Genomic DNA, 23,199 nt, shown 5'->3' on the forward strand with positions numbered 1-23,199 from the left:
GAAGAGACTGTCAGCCAGTGGATTCTGAATAGGGTTCATTGCAATTGGAACTGAGAGATTGGCAGCAATCCAGAACTGATGAACTATCAAATCTGTATGAGCAGGACCCTCAGAGCGCGCCTCCCGTTGGGGATCTGGGATGGGTGGGAGGTTGGGTGGGGCTTTTCCCTTTGTTTTTTTCCCTCACCCCAGACACAGGATAAAATGATATTGGTGTGGAAACAATGGTATTACCCACTTTCATCCTGTAGCCCTTGACCCTGTGTTCCCTAACCAACTAAGTAAGATTATTAAAAAAAATAATAAACAGGAGCGGGCCTATAAAGGTGGTGCCCCCTCCAAGACTGCACAGGGGCCACAGCTCGAGAAGCCCGAGCAAGAAAATGCAGCCCAGCGGAAGCCCAGGAAAACGGTGGGGTGGAGCAAGTCCATGTGGCGAAAACACAGAGATGAGAACAAGAGTTGGGAGAAGAGTTACAGAAGACCTGCAACTGCTGAATGAGGTGAAAGAGGCAGCAGAGGGGGAAAGCTCCACCTGAACATCTCAGAACTTGGTCATACCGGCTCCACCAGGCAGCGTCAGAATTACAGGGAGAATGCGGAGAAGCAGCTTCCCAAGACACACATCTGTGAAGAATGACGGGTGAGTTTCCGTCCGACTCCACTGCACAGGGCAGAACCATCAACGCCACTGGGCCTCCAGCTGGCAGCGCCTCTGCTCTGGGCATTCTCACACTGCCTCAGGTGGACCAGGAGTGAACAGGATGCCAAAAGGAGGTCACAAACACTGTCATCAACTCAAGGAGATCGAGTAATGACACAATTAAGGCAAGGTTGGCTAAATGGTGTGAGTGGAAAAGCCTGGGACTAGGGGTAACAGTATAATGTGGAAAGTAATGTTGCACAGAGCTCATGTCTGGTTTCTGTAACTGCCCTATGGTTACTTACGATGCTGAACACTGGGGAAGATAGGGCGGGATTAATAAAAACTGTGACTTTTTAAACATTAAAGTTTAAAATTATTTTTTAAAACCTAAAAGAAAGAAAACTTGCTAAATGTCAAGTTTACTCATGCAAATAAAAAAATGGAGTTATCAAGGAGAAATCGAGCAAATTTAAGTTGAATTTTAGTACTAAAAAACACTTGTAATCTCAAACATAATGTGAAAACAGTATAGTTTTGCTTCAGTTGAAACACTAACCTGTGATGTGCACGTGGCACGGTGACCAGCATTGCCATTTTCCTTCCCACTAAAACCTGCATTTAGTTGAGGTTAAAATATGCAAAAGTGAGGGTTTATATAAATGTTTAAAATATACAAATTATACTGAATTAACTAGTTGATAAAAGGTCCATATAAAAGTAGAAGCCACATCAATAACCTGATAAATATCATACTGTCCTGCTGTAACTTTCTACAATCATTTTTTTGCCTTAAAATTTTGATAAATGAAGTTGTCACAGGGGATAAGATCACAATTTTGTTTCCTTTTCTTTTCTTTTCTTTTTTTTCAAATACTTTAACTTTCAGAATCCGGTTCATGAGTGCTGCAAATGATAGTCTTGATAACATCACAGTCTGCCTGCTGATGAGGCAATCACACTGCCAGGCTCCCTGGACCCTTGCAGCACTGAGGCAAGCCCACAAAACACAGCATTACGTGGTCCTGAATTACACAGGTTAACGTCACCTACAGAGTCCCAGTAAGACAGAAAAGGACATCATTTTTATGTATGTATATTTTATACACACTTGAAATACCACTTTAACACTTCTCCTTTAAGATGCTGTGCTTGGGGGTGAACTTCAGAGATCTGAGGTCCTAGAAGCCAGGACCCTGAGACCCTCAGACACCCAGGAAGGCCTGCCAGGGTTAGCAGGCTGTGCTGGATTCCTCTGATGCCATTTGAATTGGATGTTCAAGAGAAACGCAAGCACTGTCGCTGATTTGCAGTTGAGAATACAGGCACAGAATGGTTGAGTGCTATAACCTAGCTCATTCTACTCCATTCCAGGTCAGCCTGGGCCATAGATCCAGTGCTAAGCAGCAGAGGCACAACTGTGCAAACGTTCACCCTGATGTTTCACAAATTATTATATTAATCCACTTCCTAATAATGTATTTGGATCATCTGAAATCTTAAAATATTACCCTATTGAGCCTGCTAATCTGAGGGCTCCTGTATCTTCAGAATTATGTAACTGGAATGTACCTGCAGCCAGTCATGGGTTTGACTGAGCCACTCCGTATTATCGGGCAACTAAGTCACACAAAAGATCCAGTTTTAAAAATTATTAAATGGGAAGTGACACCTGACAGAGAGACTGGCTTTGAAGATTTGGCGGGAGAGACGTTTCACCACTGCCTTTCCTGATTTCTTTCTTGAAAAGCCAACGTGAGATGCCATGCGAACACAAAGGTCTTCGGTAGCTCTAACCACTGGAATGAGCAGCCATGAGTCAACACAGTCTGGGTGACTCTAGAGTGACTAGGGCATTCTTCTGCAGGAAGGGGTTGAAGGTGGACCAGATATGCACTGCTCCATCTTGATAAGTAAGCACTTTAAAGACATCTTTATACATACTGAAGATTACAGTGGATCTGCTTGTTCTTAAGCAGATTAAATGCATTTAAAGATGCATTATAAGAAAGTTCAACAGACCTATTTTCAACATATTATGCCATAATGGAGAAACAGTGAACAACTCAAGCATCTGCTTAAAAATAAATTATTTACTGATAAACATTCACAATCATAGTTTCTTGGTAATCAGTTATTTTTCTGAATAAACTGGATTCATGGGAAACACAGACGTGCTATTACTTACTCACTTGTGGACCACACAGTAGGAATACTGTTTGTTCCGCACTGGGGAACTCCAAAAGGCAGATGAGAAAAAGAGTCAAGAGAAAGGCCAGAGACTCCAACTTCGAGTTGGACCACAGCGCAAGAGGGCAGAGCACTTGGGCAGAGTTAGAAAGGAATGATGATACGTAGTAGCAAGAAAGGAAGGCAGATTAACCCACGGATAGTGTCTGAGCTTTAAGAATGAAATTACTGAGCTGCTAATTATTTTATGAAGTCTTTTGTTAATGGTGCAGCAGTGAGAGTTTGGAAAACAAGGAATGCAGTGTGAAGGTTAAAATGAAGAGACAGAAGCTGAAAATCACAGGCCAGGAAGCCTAACATCCACACCGGGAAATAAATCTGCAATGATATGTACGGGTGGGTTTAATGATCCATTTGGAGAAGTATAACAGGAGTGAGTCAGCATGGATTTACCAAAGGCAATTATGTCAGAAATAATTTCCTTCCTTTTCAGGTTGAAGTAATAATTGGTTCATGTGAGGAAAGAACCAATGGGAAACTGTCAGGTTTTTCCAAGATTTTTGGACCTTTTCATAAAATGAATTATTGTACAAAATGTCATGACATATGTCAGATCACCTGACTAAGAAAAGGGGCCGAAAGTAACCAGGTTAGAAAGGGGAGGCCAAGAAGTTTAGGAAAACTCAGTTCTCTGCATCATAACAAGAATGCTTTTAATTAACAAGAAACTCTTTTATATTAAACAATCAGGATACATAGCTAAATAAGAGTGAGAAGGGGTCAGACCAAAGGCTATAGCTAGCTTTCCTTAACTGTGCCAGATGGAGCAGATGGGTTCAAAGGTGAACATGGAATCAATCTCCCTAAGTGTAAGGCGACGCACTGGCGTAGAATTAGGGAGTCAAGCAAGCACAGTTTAAATGGTACTGAACTAGTTGGCATTAGGAAGAAAAAAGGATTTGGGTTTTGCAAAGAGTTAAACTTCCCTGTTGTTGCAACTGAATTATGAGGCAAATGCTAGGGAATACAGTTAAATGAAAAGGTTTTAACAACCACCAAAACTGATTTTCTTTGAAAAGAATACGAAAATCCCAATTTGTGAAGGCAGTATGAAAGAGTCATATGCTATCATTCCGTATAGGTGATAATCTACTGTACACTTTAAAATAGTCAGTTTTAATATAATAAAAATGGATAAAATAAAATTGATTTAAACCAATATATAAATATAGATAGAAAACAAAGGAAATTTTTAAAATAGCATATCATCATTTAATTCTTCATTTCTTCTGAAAAGAGATCATTGTTTGGTCACCATCTTTAGAAAGACATAAACATGAGCTACATGTAAAGGCACAGCACTCGAGAGAGAAGCATGAACCAGCAATGCCAACTGCACAGCCCCAATGCAGAGCCCGTCCTGGGAAAGCGGCCTGCCGGCAGTGCTCCTCCCACAAGCATCTGCCAAGAGCATTGGGCACAGCCTTCCATAGCAAAGAGGCCCTTTGAACTGGAAAGGCAGAAAAACAACTTTTCCTTCTGAGGCACAATCGGTACAGTGAGAGAAATCCTCCCAGCCCTGTCCCCAGACCCGGCTGCCTTCAGTCCCTTCCTCTGGGTTATGGTGACAGTATTCTGAGACAGCTGCTGAAGCCAACCATGCATGAAGTCAGACTGACAATCACATTTAAAGCAAACACAATTATTTCATTCTTCTCAAGGTGTAATTAAGAACAACCAGCTTATGCATGGATAAGAGATGGTAAAAATATAGTTGCTAAGACTGTAGGGATCAAAGCCAGATCATTTTGAAATATCACTAAACTAAAAAGAAAAAACACTGTAATGTACAGAAATAATCCTAATGACATTTAATTTATTGGAATCTTATTTAACAGGCAGGGGTAGGGACTCTCCCAACCACTGTCTCTCTAAATGTCACCAACAGCTGGGGCCAGGATAGGCCAAGGCCAGAGCTGGGAACTCATTCAGTTCTCCCATGTGGACAACAGGGACATACCAACTTAAGTCATCACCTACTGCTTCCCAGGATCTCCATAAGCAGGACGTTAGATAGGGAGGAGAGCTGGGGTTAAAACAAGGTGCTTAGGACACAGGCATCTCAGTAGCAAGACGGAACACCTGACACTGTGACCATTTTTAACTTGACGGCTGTGACGATTATAAAATCTCAGCATTTTTGACCCATGAGTGGACCTAAACGAAAATCTAAACATTTGTAGATTGGATAGAATATTTTTTTTTGTTTGTTAAGATTTTATTATTGGAAAGCCGGATATACAGAGAGGAGGAGAGACAGAGAGGAAGATCTTCCGTCCGATGATTCACTCCCCAAGTGAGCCACAACGGGCCGGTGCGCGCTGATCCAATGCCGGGAACCAGGAAACTCTTCCGGGTCTCCCACGCGGGTGCAGGGTCCCAATGCATTGGGCCGTCCTCGACTGCTTTCCCAGGCCACAAGCAGGGAGCTGGATGGGAAGTGGAGCTGCCAGGATTAGAACCGGCGCCCAAATGGGATCCTGGGGCGTTCAAGGCGAGGACTTTAGCCGCTAGGCCACGCCGCCGGGCCCGGATAGAATATTTTTGAAAAGATAATTTTATCAACTTGAACACAACTGTGTCCTAATAACTGGATGAAGAAACAGGATGTGACCAACCTGACAAACAGAATCCACAGAACAGACTTCTATGTGCTTGGCTGAGTCCATCTCATGAAACAGCTACAAAGATGCACTTCTGACTGTTGGGTGCAGTTGTAGTTCATTTATGTTCACTGATTGGGAGAATTACACTCTACCTGATAGACGTGTGGTAAATTTTATCTTTTACTATGATGACTAAATATTTCTTATATAAGATTTATATCATCCTAGCAGATAAAGAAAAAATGCAACTACATGCTATGTATGAGGTGGCTGGCCTAGTCCTACTAATATGCATCATAGAATTATGGCAAAGATACGGCTACAGATGCAATCACAGCAGAATGCAGATTCTTTTTCCTTATCATGTGTGCACATTAGTATATCAAATGACCATGAATTTCTGAATACTTAGTGATTTGGCTTCCAAACACATAAAGCCCAAATTAATAAATCCATACTCACCATAGCAGACCTTCACACAGACTCCTTAGCTGACAGGGCCAGCAGCAGGCCATAGGTTGAAAACAGACATCATGACCAACACAGGGAACAGACACACAGCCTGGGGCACCGAACACCACCACGCTTCTCTCCTTTCCAGAGTAGTTCAAACATTTATCAAAATTCACCATTTGCAGGGCATAATGACAGGCTGAAAAACTTTCAAAGGACTAAAATAATTCTGGTTATGCTCTATGAACACAGTAAATTTAAGCTAGAAATCAATGCCTAGCACTATTGCAAAAGTTAACAGAAAGACATCTAGAAAATCCCAAACTACTTGGAAATTAAACATTACCTTTCTGAATAACCCATGGTTACAAGATAAATCAGCCATGTTTGTTTTGTTTCAAATAGAGCTTCAAATAAAAGTGAGCCTCAAATCTGACCTATAACTCTCTGGAGTATGAAATGAAAATATTATCCAAACCACTGTACAAGAATTGAGAAGAAAATGCAACAAGTGGCCTGCACTGCAGTGTCACTGCTAGACACCCCCTACAACGCTGGCATCTCATGTGCTTCATGTCCTGGCTGTTCCACTTCAGATGCAGCTCCCTGCCAACAGACTGCCAACGTGAGAGAAGACGACCCAGGTGTGTGGGTTCCTGCAAACCACAAGGGAGACCAGGAAGAAGCTGCTGGTTCTTGGTTTCAGGTTGGCCCACCCCAGCTTTAGCAGCCACCTAGGGAGTTAACCTGTAGATGGAAGATTCTCTCTCCTTGCCTCTTTCTCCTTTTCTTTTTCTCTCTCTCCATCCCCTCCTCCCTCCACCTAACTCTTACAAATAAAAAAACAAACCTTTCAAAGAAGAAACACAGTGAATCTCCAACTTGTGCCAGATAATGGAAAAGTGAACAACCATTTAAGCTCAGTGTTAACACGTGGAAGAGCTTACACTGTGTAGTGTATCTCACGAATGCTACATGAACACTGAGCGGCCAGACATCATCATCGCCGTCTCAGGGAGCAGGAAGCTGAGACCACAGAGTCAAAGTTCCTGAAGTCCTGTATTGCAGGAACAACCCGTGTCAACATAAGCTAGACCCACCCGTCCCTAGAGGCTACGGCCTGCACACTGCACACACAGAGTGTTTGAGTGGAGAAGACCACGAGTAATTCATTCAAATTCAACTGCACAAAGTGATAGAATAATGAGCTGAAATGTGTCTTCAGGGAACTCCAGTTTGTGGCATTTGAACAACTTAAACTGTCTATATAAATGCAGATAAACACCAAAGCAGAGAAACCAAGGGAAAAATCTCTTTCTGGAGAACTCTTTACACACAGAAATTAAAATATTACAATTTAGTATATAAATTTCTAAGTATTACCTAACTAAAATGCACAGTACTCACATTCACAATATTTGCAGGTCTTGGTGTTTTTGTGAAATTTCTTCCTCCTAATAGACTTGTAGGTACTACACACATGGCTCAGCCTGATCAGGGTCAGGCTGATCTGACAGGGCTAGGCAAGTGGGGATAGGGCAATTTTAAACTGAACCTTTTAATAAAAGAATTGCACAACGTAATTCACTGAATGTTGCATTACAAATTGCTCCACACACAAATACTGCCATTACAATGAAGTGCACTGAAGCCTGTCCTTTGGGGCAGACACAGGCTGGCTCCCTGTCAAGGTCCACCCGCTGCACCACCAGAGCACACACCACCCCGCACCACAGAAAGACAAGCCTGCGAAGCACAGATCATGTAGGAATGCAGTAGGACTCAACCGCAGGCTTCCAACGTCACCTAAAAAACTGTGTTCCTAAAGTTTCCTTGTAACGAGCTCAGTTTACAACAGCAGGATGACCGCAGGAGAGGGACACTTGCCTGGCAGGGACAAGCAAGCCAAGGCCTCAGTGTCCTCGCTTCCTCTACAGGACACTTCAGAATGCGAGTCCACACAAACAAGACTAGCTAGATGTTTTTCTTAGAACATTCTTTACAGCTAGTGAGAGCTCAACATCTATTTCCAAACAGCATTCAGCATCGGCAATGCAGTAACAGGCAGGCAGGCAGGCTTCTGTGCCAGTGCAGAACCCCTCACCGCTGGCAAGTCTATCTCTGCTGTAACCTGCCCTCCCTTTCTCTGGCATTTGCTTCTTTTCTAAGTTAGAGTTCCTTTACTGCAGGCTAACTTGTTCCTAAAGTCCAACTGGTGTGATGGATGTAAAAGAAGACTTGCCAGTCCTGTACCTGGCAAGTGGAATAGCAACATTACAATGAGAACTCTGCTGAAAACCTGTGGTCATCGTGCTCACCTCACCTAAATGGTCACATGCCCAGCGGCACACCGAGCCCACAGGGCCCATATCGCACCTTGACATTATCTGCGTGAACCAAAGCTGATAACCTGTTAGCTCAACACCTCACCAACACGGCGAGCACGCAGCTCTGCTTCAGTTTGGATTTCAAAGCCACCTTGATACCAGAGAGACTACTAACTCAGACACACTGCAGTACATCAGATGCCTATATGAATGTAAAACAGGAAACCTAAAACAAATAATCTTGCATCCATACACTGATGAATGTATTAGGAAAATTATTCTACTTCGTATCATGTCGATAGAAAAAAAATTACTGAAATGCTTGAAAACAAAGTCTTACGCTGCTGGGAGTACTTCCTGTGACTCAGAAAGCCTCACCAGCATTGCCCAGTCCCTCTGCACCGGGCAGCGGGCACCGAGGGTACCAAGTGCTTTGTGACAACAGGGTCATGGCCAGACCCTGTCAAGCAGGGACCATCACACCGGAGATACCCGAAGCTTGATGAGGTCTGCTGCTCCCACTGCTGCCAAAGCTTGGCTCAACAGGCCTAGTCTCCTCTGTCAGCGTTTAGTTACAGCAGGATTTGGGCTAAATTTTGGAACACTTTCCCACACTTATTTCAGCTTAAATGCTTTCTCAAATAGGTTCCCACACCTATAAGGGAACATTTTATGGTTCAATAAAAAAATAATTCAAACACTCAAAGAAAACTCACTAATTAAGCAGGTGTGCAGGAAAAGTATGTTTACCCTGACACAAGTACCTCACAAATACATTCCAGCATTTCCAACACACAATCTAGGAGGGCGAAGCCACTGACATCCCAGCACCTTGTAGAGCCCGGAGGAAGGCCCTTCTGACTCCGAGGGCACGAGCACACCCCTCACAATGCAGCCTGCTCCTTTGCCGGTGTGTGTTGGAAAATGCTGGCACATAGGAGCATGGATGAGCACTGTGAATCACAAACTTACTTTTGTAAAACATTTTTACTAGTTAGTGAAAACACCTGGCTTAAACAACCAGTATGATTTTATCTGTTGGTTTTTAACTGTGCTATCTGGGGATGATTAAGCCACCAAAGTTGCTTTTGTGATAAAATACAGTTGAAAAGCCCTATATTTTATATAGGCAAGATCAGAAAGTACTTTTTTTATAGATCTTGACGCAGAAATGATCATATATTTTATCCCAATTAAAATAGGTCAAACCTCATCACAAATGACATTATCACTTTTGTGAACAACTAAACAAAATCTTCAAAACCAGTGTTTCGATGCTTTCACTCCCTTACCGGCATGCAGGTAGGCGAGGTCCGGGTTTTCGATATCGGGGTGCTGCTCCTTCAAGTGGTTCCGGAACTCCACAGGGACATTGGTCCCATAGTCACATTTGGGGCAGTTGTACATTTTGACCCCTTCATGCTTCCCTGTATGCAAAATGTGCTTGCGGATATTTTCAGCGCAGTTTGACCTGCAAGGGAAGAAAGAAAAGTAAATCAAACCAAGGTCAGATCAGTAAAATCATTCCAGGATTCACGGCATTAACTAACATTTATGGAGGCACTCCATGTGGTGGATACTATTCTAGGAGCTGTAGTCAGGGAAAATTGATTCCAGGATCCATTCATCCCACACACCTGGTAGTTTCTGCAAGCTAGGTGATCATTTCTAAGATAGATTTTCACCTCAGCAATTCATTTCTAGACAGAACCAGAAATACAAAAATCTCCGGTTGTGCTATTTTACTCTCAAACGATTCTAGTACCACTTGAGGGCAGTGAAGGTGTGTGCCTGTCCCAGGAGCACGCCTATGCCACGGTGAGTGGCACAAAGTGCTGTCATCTCCACTGAATTCAGAGAATTTAGAAAACAAAAAATGTTTTCCAATGTTTCAAGTTCTGTTAACAATAAGTAAGGCTCCAGAATAGTGTGAAGATTGAGATGCGGCTAGACACGGTGGCCTGTCTGTCGTGCAGGCAGCAGGGAAGGCTGTGGGCTTCCCGTGACCTCACCGGCTTTGCAAAGAAACAGCAACACAAGGACATGCTGAACTGCCCTGAGGAAAGAGGAGGGTTCCCTTCCCTCGTCCTGCTGCTTTACTGCGCAGTGAACACCAGGAGGTGAGGCTGCATTCTCACCCCCGTCACACACTTAGGCCTGTCCTCAAGCCAGAGCCAGCTGTTTTGTTTGTATTTGCTGTGTTTAAAACAGCACCAAAAAGATCATTACATAAATTCTAGCAGGTGGTGAAGGGTTCTAGAAGCAAGGAAACAGACCGGCCTGCTCTCAGGTTTCCTAGGGACCTAAATAGCGTGTCAGAGGGCAACAAAGCAAGACGGTCCCCAACACTTTCCCAAAGTGACTGCAGAGCATAAAGATGCTATGGGGCAAACTCTGCAAAGGTGAACGCAAGACCAAGCAGGAGAGGCCAATGCGACCTGGTGAGCATGTCTCAAGGGCAATTTGGGTATCCAGGCTCAGTGAAGACACTTCAGAGACACCCTGCCTCGACGCTTCTGCTTGAAGCTGTGTCTGTCTGATATTTTATTTTATTATTTTATGAGGCTTATTTTCTGGAGAATACACTCTGGGAAAAAGTGGTGAAGGAAAGGAAAGTGCTTTTAACAAACAGTGTTACACTAGCCAAGTTATCACTCACATGCAAAAGCATCAAATGTTAGAAATTTAAAGACATGGCAAATACGTCATCTTTTAATTCATTATTGGGAAGGAGCTGGAAAAGTATTCTCCAAGCAGGGCAGGGAAGGTGGAAATGGCATCAGCCCAGTGTCCCATTGATGGAGGAGTCAGAGAAAAAGAGGAAGAAGATGCAGTGAATGGCAGTGGTAGCTGGACCAGTGTTCCATGGAAAAAGTGTAGGGAGGAATATGCTTACTACTGACTGGTGGGAAAAGCTGTCCTAACATTCCTACCCTCATGCTGGGCACCGTGCACCATGGCAACAGTGCTGTAATTGGATATCAGAGGCTTTCTATTCTCCCCGGTCACATCTTTAGACAATGCCATCAAAAACTGTACTTATACAACAAAATATGGATACAATCACTAAGTCAGACAAATCAAATCTCTCTATGCCTGCAGTGTGTGGATTGGTGGCTGGGGGGGAGACAGGAAAGAAAAGCAGCTATTTAGAAATGCACATTTGTCTGCATTTCTAATTATTTCAAATAAACTATCAGGGTTTTTTGAATAACAATGCCATCTTTTAAAAGCAATATGTAGTACTGAAATAACAGAGATTTTTCCCCCCAGGTATTTTCAGTTTGCTTTTCGTAGGAACTACGCTAAGCTGTATGGTTAATTTTGCTTAACTTACATTTTTTTTAAATATTTATTTATTTTTATTAGGAAGGCAGATACACAGAGAGAAGACAGAAATAAAGATATTCTGTCTGCTGGTTCACTCCCAAGTGGCTGCAACAGCTGGAGCTGTGCCAATGCAAAGCCAGGAGCCAGGAAACTCTTCTGGGTTTCTCATGCAGGTGCAGAGTCCCAAGGCTTTGGGCCATCCTTGACTGCTTTCCCAGATCACAAGCAGGGATTTGGAAGGGAAGTGGAGCAGCTGGGATCCCATATGGGATCCTGGCACATGCAAGGTGAGGATTTAGCTACTGAGCCCTCCTGTCCGGCCCTGCTCATAAGCGTTCTTTCCAGTGACTTCTGCATTACCAGATTTGCCTCTTCTACAAATCTCCTATTGTTAACCAGCAAATAAGAATGAATGCTTGCACTACCATTAGTCTGGCAACTGCAGAGGAGTCCTGAGACCCTCCAGGGCGGACTGTTACAGTCATTCCACAGAGCAGCAGGTGTACGCAACAAAGGTGAGGGGCTGGGGAGGCAGCACAACTGGGGAGAATACAGGCTCACTGCAGCCACACCTGTGTGCACACGGCAGTGGCTTTCACTCACAGGAATGGCAAGGGTGAGGAGGGTCCTCAGCCTAGAAATAGCTGGACCACCTGGAAACATGGAGCATAAGACATATTTGGAGACCAGCACTGTGGCATAGGGAGTCAAGCTGCCACCTGCAGTGCTAGCATCCCATTTGGATGTTGGTTTGAGTTCCACCTGCTCCACTTCCAATTCTGGGAAAACAAACAGGGGAAGACATTGAGCTTAAAACCCTGCAGGCACATGAGACACTCAAAGGATGCTCCTGTTCTTGGCTTCTGCCTGGCCCAGCTCCGGTGGTTGAAGCTGTTTGGAGAATGAACTGGTATATGGAAGATCTATCTACCTCTTTCAAATTAAAAAAATAAATAAGTAACAACAACAACAGACAAGGCAACAACAAAATCCTGAACGCAGACAACACAAGTGTCAACTTTTATGATAGTTTAAAGGAAGGCCTGGCTTTGGATTTGGGACTAGCTGGGTAAACTGCTCTAAATTACTCTCTCACCAGCACAAGGCTCCAATGTGCTTTCCACAACATGACAGATACCCCCTACATTCAACACTGTACACTGATTCTGAAGAGAGAAACGAAAAAGGTACTTCTGTGCTCAGCACCATCTACCAAGATCATGGATTCTGCACACACCATCTCCTCCTGTGAAACTCTAGGCATTAAACATCATCAAAAGAAAACACTGATCCAGTGAAGAATGGAAATTGCTCAAACATACATATTCCAACGTCTGACACACACCTGCATAGGGAATGACCTAAACACTGATCCTAGCCAGTGGAGGCAGAAAGAGAAGCCACTACAGACAGAACATCTTCTGACACACTCTGGCCTTTGGAACCATCCCCAGATTTTGTTCTCCCTTCAGATGTCCCTCTGACTCCTCAACTCCCTAAGTTTTCCACCATAAGCCAAAGGGTTCATTTCTGCCACTAGCTCTATGCAACTTGGTGCTTCCTTAGGGGATAAATAAAACAGACTGTAGGCCAAGTAATTTATGAGAAATTAAAGTTCCCAGGAGAAGGCAGGTATATTCAATAGAGAACTGAAGGTTATTTGGCACACAGAGTTCCGAATGAAGGCAGAAGGGATGCAGGAGCAAGCAGCCCCTGGGTGCCTGTGACGGACAGCATCTTCAGGCTGGCCCTGGGCAGCGTCTTCAGGCCTGCCCTGGGCGTCTATGACGGGTGGCGTCTCAGGCCTGTGCTGGGTGTCTGTGATGGGCAGTGTCTTCAGGCCTGCCCCCGACAGCAGGGTCACCAAAGGCTCTCCATTTCTATCCAGTTGTTCCCATCAGCAGAACAACCATGGTGATGACAGCATGTTTCATGTACAAACAGAAACGGCCTGGAATTTGTGTCTAGCATGTGACATCCAACTCTTCGAGGTGATGGCTCTGTAATTTCAGGCAATCACCTCAAATCTCTAAGACGTACTTTCTTACTCATACGTTTTAAAAAAATATTTATTTTAAGGTGAAAGTTACACAGAAAGGGAGAAACAGAGAACTTGTATCTGCTGGTTCACTCCTCAGACTGGCCACTCCAAAGTGGACCAGCAGAGAGACAAACTGATACCCATACAGGATGCCAGCATTGCTAGCAGTAGCTTTACCTGCTATGCCATGTTGCCAGCCCCAAGCTGCTCCTTTTTAACAAAACAAGGAAATGGTATCAAACTACTAAAAAGCCACACTTGACCTATGCACTGTCATCTTCCTAAGAGCAAAAGGCAAACACATGTGAGCACAGACCAACGCTGTGGAGGTGAGAGTCCTGGAAGCTCTTCTTGGGCTGCAAGATCTCAACCTGTGGTGCTAAAGACAGCTGTGATGGTGGAAAGGCAGGCTGGCTGCACACAACGTCCAAGGCACCTGGGAAACAATGATCAACCCAAAGAAAAGCTTTTCAGGGTGCAGGTCCCTCATGCTCAAGTCCTCAACGTTACCCCATAATTCTTAGCCTTCTTTCACAGAACACAGTATTGCAAAGGCTTTGCGTTGAGGGAAAAAAAGACCACTTGTGCTGTGGGGATCTCATGTGGGTCCATCTGTTACAGGCAGCAGGTTGCAGGGATTCATGTCCTGCAGGACACTATTTCCTGTCCCACAGCAGCTGCGCGTAGGACAGCGTGGTGAAGGAAGTCCCAGGACCGTGGCTGGTGGTTGGTGTCGGATAAGATCACTGAATAGAAGCTTCTCTGCCTATTAGGAGCTCCCTTTTGCTCTCACTCCTGAACTTTGTGTTTCTTTTCTTTGTTTTTCCAATCAATCAAAAAGTAAGAGAGTATTGTCTAACTATAAAGAAAGGAGGAGGGGGCAATTGTACACACAGTGTCCACTCGGCACCCAGAAGAGGGTCTGGAACACAGAAATCATAAACAAATGATCATTCCCATCTCAACATGAAAAACCATCACATCAATCTCCTTCAACCACCACCCCCAGTTCTTTTTACATCTATGTATATGTTTGCAAAACCAACAACTGTTTTGATAAACTGGGAGCAATCAGGAATGCTACCATATTAGCCAGGGAATCATACTCTGGTAACAGAATGCTCCAGCACAATGATTCCGGAGCTCTTCCACGTGCTAGGTGATGTATCTCTCACTCTGCATTTTCCACCCTTCCCTAGGCAGAAAAAATTCCCACTTCCCTTGTGACTTTTTAAAACGTATTTTTTTTTTTAAGATTTATTTATTTATTTACTTAGATGAAAGGCAGAGTTACACACAGAGCAGCAGAGAGAGAATCTTCCATCTGCTCCTTCACTCCCCAAATTGAGGAACAGCTGGGGCTGGATCAGGCAAAAGCCAGGAGCCAGCAGCTTCTTCTGGATCTCCGAAGTGGGTACAGGTACCCACACACATGGGATTTCCCACTGCATTCCCAGGACCACTAGCACAGAAATGGATGGAAATGGGACAGCCAGAACTTGAACTAGCATCCACATAGTGCAGGCAATGGTTTAACCCTCAGTGCCACTGTGCCAGCTGCAAGAGATAACTTTCTGCAACATCTTAGTATTTCAGTGCAACATGTAGTACCCCAAAAAAGGATTCAAGAAAGTTTGCAAAGAAAATGAAACAAACGAGTGTAAATGAAAATGATGTTATCCAAAAAGAGGCCGGTGCAAAGTAGCTAATTGTTTCTTATGTGGATAAATGCACTCAAATTCCCTTGGTACACAGGAAGCATAAAATATGGATTATATGAGTAACATAAAAATGTTACAATGCACAATGGCAAGTTTGCGAAACAGAAATACTGTGACAAAAGTAAAATGTTAGTTAGAACATTAATAGCTCAACTGCTTGTAAAACAATTAATACAATTACATTTAAAACTGTTTTGAGATCTTTGAGAGAGCAAAAGTTAAACTGGTCTGTGAAGTAGGAAAAACTTGGCATTAGTACACTGAAGTTGACAACAATCATAACCACCATTAAAAGGGACATGCTATATGATGAAATATTGTGCAAGAGAGATTAGTTTATACATCTATGCATACATATGCATTCACACACATCAGCATACTACACTGCATACAGGCACAGAAAGATGTCTGCCACAAGTTTAATGAAAAAGGCAAGGACTAGTGTGTTAGCTCCACTGGCTAATTCTTCACCTCCAGGTGCTGCATCCCACGTGGATGTCGGTTCATATCCCAGTGTTCCACATCCCATCCAGCTTCCTGCTAATGGCCTGGGAAAGCGGCAGAACTTGGCACAAGGCCTTGGCCTCCGCACCTTGTCGGAGATCTGGATAAAGCCCCTGGCTCCTAGATTTGGATCAGTGCAGCTCTAGCTGTTGCAGACACTTGGGGAGTGAACCAGTACATGAAAGATCTTTTTGTTTCTCCTTTTCTCTGTAAATTTGCTTTTTCAATGAGAATAAACTAAGAGCTGTTTTTTTAAAACTGGGCAAGGCAAGATACAGAACTGCATGCAATAAAAGCATGTCAAATGCATGCAGTAAAGTCTTCATGTATGTGACAGCAGACATGGTCCTACACACAAATATCAAATTATCTTCTACAAACACATGTAAGAGAATTTACACATGAATGTACACACACTACAAGTGTACATGAGTAGGCATACAGAAAGCGCCCAGGAGTATCAGCCAGTCAGGACTGACTCTCGCTGCCTGTTGTCACGGAGCTGCAGACAGAGATCATCAGGGCTTTGGGAAATGTTAACCATGCTACAGGACAAGATGCCATGTATCACCTGTCATCCACAAAATCCAAAATGACTAAAAACACAAAGAAAACCAAGAACAAAACAAAAAATGTTTTAAAAGATTTGAAAGGCACACACAGAAAGAGAGAGATTTACTGAGCACTGCTTCATTCCCTAGATGGCTGCAATAGCCAGATTGGGTCAGTTAAACACCAGGAGCCAGGAACTCTGTCTGGTCTTCCGTGTGGGCTGCAGGGACCCATGTATTTGGGGCATCTTCCGCTGTGCTGCCGGATGTATTAACAGCGAACTAGATCAGAAGAGGAGCAGGCAGCAATGGAATCAGAACTCCGACATGGGATGCAGGCACTGCAAACACTCGCTTAATGTTTACCCTCTCCTTACAAATGCCACTTATAAGAAAAACAATTTTTAAGTAAATTCTTGCAATTATGAAAATTATTATACTTAAACTGAGGGTGCTATTTAGAATAAAGTAGCAACTATCTTCAGGGTAATAAATTGAGCCTAGTCACTGAGCAGTACAGTGGGTTAAACTCTTCACAAAATTAAAGAGGCTTCTCAATGAACCCCATAGATATGACACGATCAATGAAAAATTATACAAGTAGCTAGCAACTGCAGATCACCACAAGTTCCAGGTACTTAGGACATAAAGTTAAATATCAATGTGAACATAAAATTTTTCTTAGGTTTTCTAAGGAAAGTGGAGGATTTGAGGGTTGAATCAATTTCATCCACAAAACATGAAGAAGTAAATACATATAAACATGTTTTGTGGATTTGAACACACATATATTTAAAGTCAGCTATTGTACAATATTTTAGAACATGATTTAAAAACATACTTTATATATGTTTATATAAGTAAGAGTTCATAACACAACTTTTTAATCTGTTTGCATACGGGTCTTTGTCACTGTGGGAACTGTGGTCACTCCAGGACAGATTTCCAGGGGGCATCACCTCCAGTCCCTCCTTCATCTGAAGTACAGCACAGTTTGAATCCATCTCCAGCGCCACATATACAATCACCCGACATCATGCCACTGCTCTGGCCACGTGTCTACAAGAATATATGATGACTTCCACTCAAAACCAACTGTTCTGCTGCTTTTTATTCTTCTCTAGGTTGGATAGTGGCACACATAGCACATTCCTTTCCCCGAAATATCCTCTTGGGTGGAAAACTGTGGTCTTCATTCAAACCATACTGTCGTCTAATGAAAATGAAGGCAGAACACACACAGATTTGACCATATGATTACTTTAACATTTTCCAAGTGAAAGAACTAATACAACACGATTGCATGGAAATACTGAGATTCACAGGAAGATGTGTATGTCTAAGCACATGAAGGCATCAGCAGGAACTCTGAGACAAAAGTGAGGAGATGTGCACTTGGGAAAAATTAGGACAAGGCTGCATTTTTAACTTTCCCCAGGCACTCACAATAGAAAACGAAATATCAATGCTTAACTTGTTGCTGAAGAAGCACAATTCTTGGTGTTAGACACTTTGCTTCCCCAAATGGCTGAGCCCCGATGCTTCTTGGGCTGCTTTAAGGAACTATCGTGTGGCCTTCACGACGCTGCCAGCTGGATGTGGGAATCACAGTACTGTGCTCTTTCCAGACAGTACAAGACTTCAGCCATCCTGATCAACAGTAGCAAATATCTTCATGCATATCAATTGATTTTAATTGAAACAGACTTTTCAGTATCAGTACATATCAATCACAAAATTTTAATTTTTTGGTGCCTCTTAAGAACTTTTAAGTCTTAGTCATGCAAAGAATTTAACTGTAGTACTAAAACAAGAATATCAAACTATGCAGTGAGTACATATTTACATTTTACAAGATGAAAAGGGAGGTTCTATAATATCTTTGTATCAGTAATGCAAAATGGGAGAAATCATCCAAAGGAGATGGCCAAGTGAATGAAACTAAACACGCTCATCATCTGTTAAAGCCAACCTTATTCAGCCACAAACTGACTGGACAAAACCACAGCGTTAGAAAGACTAAAAAAGGTCCCCACGTGACAGGAATGTGATGTTCCGCAGTCACCAGTGGATAGAAGAATGTGCAGCAATATCCATGCTCAGAGCTAGCTGACGATTTATGGAAGACAGCCTAAGATATACATTCCTTTATCACTTACGTCCTCACTCAAGAGTCTGATAATTTTAGATTACTGAACATTTGTGCTGTTTAAATTTAAAATTGGTTAAAAGCTACACGGATAAAGAACTTCATATTTCTCTGCCTCAGAGGGAATATGTTATCAACGATGTTTAGCAAATAGATGAATGTTACAAGGAGGGTTGAGCCAAATACATCATAAGAAGAGGAGGCACAAAGATCCATGTATATCAGGGATAATGATGTCATTTCAAATCAATTAGGAAACTAGGGGGTACACAGTAAGTGGTGTTGAGGCAACTGCCTCCTGTACGTAGAAAAATTAGCTAGATTCCTACCGCCCTGTGTCATATAAAAATAAATCCCTTTGGAACTTCAAAATTTAGCACCAAGACATCAAATTACAAAAATGACAGCATTGGGCCCGGCGGCGTGGCCTAGCGGCTAAAGTCCTCTCCTTGAACGCTCTGGGATCCCATATGGGCGCCAGTTCTAATCCTGGCAGCTCCACTTCCCATCCAGCTCCCTGCTTGTGACCTGGGAAAGCAGTTGAGGACAGCCCAGTGCTTTAGGATCCTGCACCTGCATGGGAGACCCGGAAGAGGTTCCAGGTTCCCGGCTTCGGATCGGCACAGCACCAGCCGTTGCGCTCACTTGGGGAGTGACTCATCGGATGGAAGATCTTCCTCTCTGTCTCTCCTCCTCTCTGTATATCTGACTTTGTAATGAAAATAAATAAATCTTTTTAAAAAAAAGACAGCATAAAATATTTTCTAAATCTTGGTTAGTCTTCCTAAAAAAAATGTTTAACCCAAAGCTACCAACATATTTAGGGAAATACACAGGAAAAACACACAAATGCTGTGTGACACAATACACGACAAAATAAGACAGGGTGAAGAGGGGAATGCGCACACAGGGAAACAGGCTTAGTAAGGACTGCAAGGCGGGGCTTAGCAAAGCACACACCAACATTTGGTACGTGGAGATGAGATGGATAAATGGAGATGTACGCACTGCACGGGGCCCGAGGTCTCCAGAAAGCAAGAATGCAAATTAAATCCCAAGGCAGCAGATGGACAGAGCTTCAGAGGCTGCAAGTGGGAACTACTGCGACCAGAACATGACTAACCGGGCAGAGGCTTTGGGAAGAAACATGATAGCATCCTTCAACTGTAACGGCTACACACAATCATGGATTCAGAACCTCAACTTTTAGTAAATTATCCACTATGAGTCACTAAACTATTGCTTCTAACAGCTAAACACTAGGGAAACTTAAAAACAGACTGTCTGTTAATGGAGGAATACAATATTCATTTATGGTGCATCCACTCTAAGGCGAGATTCGCCTTGTCCGACAGGGCTCCGGAGAAGCCAGCCACACCTTGGTAGACCACAGAAAGGTATGGCCTTGTCAGAGAAAGGAAGACCTCCCAGCTAGGAATGCTCGGCAAAGGCAAAACAAAGCCAACTCGGGGTGGGCCACGGCCCAGCATGGCTGGGCTGCTCAGCTCGCACACCAGCTGGCTCTGAGGCCTGCCAGAGCAAAATGCTTTCTTGCTGGCCGAGAGCACCCTGTGTGCTCACTGTGCAGACAGGCTGAGGAGGGGAACGGACACTGTGTGCTCACTGTGCAGACAGGCTGAGGGGGACAGACACTGTGTGCTCACTGTGCAGACAGGCTGAGGAGGGGAACGGACACTGTGTGCTCACTGTGCAGACAGGCTGAGGGGGACGGACACTGTGTGCTCACTGTGCAGACAGGCTGAGGAGGGGAACGGACACTGTGTGCTCACTGTGCAGACAGGCTGAGGGGGACAGACACTGTGTGCTCACTGTGCAGACAGGCTGAGGGGGACAGACACTGTGTGCTCACTGTGCAGACAGGCTGAGGGGAACGGACACTGTGTGCTCACTGTGCAGACAGGCTGAGGGGGACGGACACTGTGTGCTCACTGTGCAGACAGGCTGAGGAGGGGAACGGACACTGTGTGCTCACCGTGCAGACAGGCTGAGGGGGACGGACACTGTGTGCTCACTGTGCAGACAGGCTGAGGGGAACGGACACTGTGTGCTCACTGTGCAGACAGGCTGAGGGGGACAGACACTGTGTGCTCACTGTGCAGACAGGCTGAGGGGGACAGACACTGTGTGCTCACTGTGCAGACAGGCTGAGGGGAACGGACACTGTGTGCTCACTGTGCAGACAGGCTGAGGAGGGGAACGGACACTGTGTGCTCACTGTGCAGACAGGCTGAGGGGGACAGACACTGTGTGCTCACCGTGCAGACAGGCTGAGGAGGGGAACGGACACTGTGTGCTCACTGTGCAGACAGGCTGAGGAGGGGAACGGACACTGTGTGCTCACTGTGCAGACAGGCTGAGGGGGACAGACACTGTGTGCTCACCGTGCAGACAGGCTGAGGGGGACAGACACTGTGTGCTCACTGTGCAGACAGGCTGAGGGGGACAGACACTGTGTGCTCACTGTGCAGACAGGCTGAGGGGAACGGACACTGTGTGCTCACTGTGCAGACAGGCTGAGGGGAACGGACACTGTGTGCTCACTGTGCAGACAGGCTGAGGAGGGGAACGGACACTGTGTGCTCACTGTGCAGACAGGCTGAGGAGGGGAACGGACACTGTGTGCTCACCGTGCAGACAGGCTGAGGGGGACAGACACTGTGTGCTCACTGTGCAGACAGGCTGAGGGGGACAGACACTGTGTGCTCACTGTGCAGACAGGCTGAGGGGGACAGACACTGTGTGCTCACTGTGCAGACAGGCTGAGGAGGGGAACGGACACTGTGTGCTCACTGTGCAGACAGGCTGAGGGGGACAGACACTGTGTGCTCACTGTGCAGACAGGCTGAGGGGGACAGACACTGTGTGCTCACTGTGCAGACAGGCTGAGGGGAACGGACACTGTGTGCTCACTGTGCAGACAGGCTGAGGGGGACAGACACTGTGTGCTCACTGTGCAGACAGGCTGAGGGGAACGGACACTGTGTGCTCACTGTGCAGACAGGCTGAGGAGGGGAACGGACACTGTGTGCTCACCGTGCAGACAGGCTGAGGGGGACAGACACTGTGTGCTCACTGTGCAGACAGGCTGAGGGGGACGGACACTGTGTGCTCACTGTGCAGACAGGCTGAGGGGGACAGACACTGTGTGCTCACTGTGCAGACAGGCTGAGGGGGACGGACACTGTGTGCTCACCGTGCAGACAGGCTGAGGGGGGGAACGGACACTGTGTGCTCACTGTGCAGACAGGCTGAGGGGAACGGACACTGTGTGCTCACTGTGCAGACAGGCTGAGGGGGACAGACACTGTGTGCTCACTGTGCAGACAGGCTGAGGGGGACAGACACTGTGTGCTCACTGTGCAGACAGGCTGAGGGGAACGGACACTGTGCATGACATTTACAGGGAGAACTCAACCTGAGGCATCGAGTCTAAGATGTAAATGCAGAAACTTGTGTTGGTAACCCATTCACTAGGAAAACCAGGAAGAAAGGAGGAGGAAGAAGGGGTGGATGGGAAGTGAGGAATGGAGCTAAATCCAGGAAGGAGAAGCAGCACACACTTAGGATACTCCATGACTTACAGTGAGAACAATCACAAGCGACACGACGAGAAGAGAAGCAGGGCCTGTTCAATAGTAAACTTGGCGCAAGTTTAATGAGAATGTCATCTAAGTGGCTTCGTAACAATAACAACACGGGTTGGCACGGTTGTGCAGAGCTAGGCTGCCACTGTCAGAGGGCTGGGTCAAGATCTGGCTATGGAGGCTCCTGCCATTACTGGGGCAGGCCCAGCTGGACTCCTGGGACGCTGGGCTCCTGACCTGGACGTGGCCTGGCCTAGCCCAAGCCCGGGGCACAGCAGCTATCTGGGGACTGAACCATCAATGGGTGCTCTCGTCTTTGCCTTTCAAATAATAAATAAACTCTATTATCCACAGGAAATTGTAAGTTACACATATGAATAAAATGACTGCTTAAAGATATATTTATTTTTTGTTGGAAATCTGGATTTATATCTGAGATGGAGAAAAAATAAAAGACAAATGATGGCACAGTATTACGTTACATGACAAAGGATTTGAATCTTTGTTTTACGCAAGGTAATAAAACTACACAGGCATCTGAGATAATCATAAAACAGGTTTGAAAATCTTTTGCAAAAGCAAACTGAATTTGACAATTTCTACATAATCTTACTCTAAACTTTATGAAGTTCTGTTTCCCCTTTATTTTACCTTACAGACAATGTCATATTAAATAGATAAATCCTGTTAGGTCACTTCCTTATTAGCATCTGCTTTTTATGAACCTCAAGTATTGGAAGCCAGGCCTGATGACACACACTGATGAGGCACGTGACATTTTCAATCAATGACTCAGTTATAATTCTGTAAATGATGTAAAAGCCACCAGTGTCTTCTATAAGAAACTGTGACTTAAAAAATGGGGGAAAACGGGGCCCGGCGGCGTGGCCTAGCGGCTAAAGTCCTCGCCTTGAAAGCCCCGGGATCCCATATGGGCACCGGTTCTAATCCTGGCAGCTCCACTTCCCATCCAGCTCCCTGCTTGTGGCCTGGGAAAGCAGTCGAGGACGGCCCAAAGC

The 23,199-nt window shown here is 44.8% G+C and overlaps 1 protein-coding gene across 1 annotated transcript in view; it reads right to left on the reverse strand.

Annotated features, from left to right (window-relative positions):
* The window catches only part of ZNF407 (zinc finger protein 407), a 399,980-nt gene that overhangs the window by 121,700 nt on the left and 255,081 nt on the right, over positions 1-23,199 (reverse strand). The window contains exon 8 of the mRNA XM_058676858.1: positions 9,572-9,750. Within this exon, the coding sequence (XP_058532841.1) occupies positions 9,572-9,750 (179 nt within the window). The remainder of the gene's footprint in view (positions 1-9,571; positions 9,751-23,199) is intronic.

The sequence above is a fragment of the Ochotona princeps genome, chromosome 18 (assembly GCF_030435755.1).
Source record: "Ochotona princeps isolate mOchPri1 chromosome 18, mOchPri1.hap1, whole genome shotgun sequence".
NCBI lineage: Eukaryota > Metazoa > Chordata > Mammalia > Lagomorpha > Ochotonidae > Ochotona > Ochotona princeps.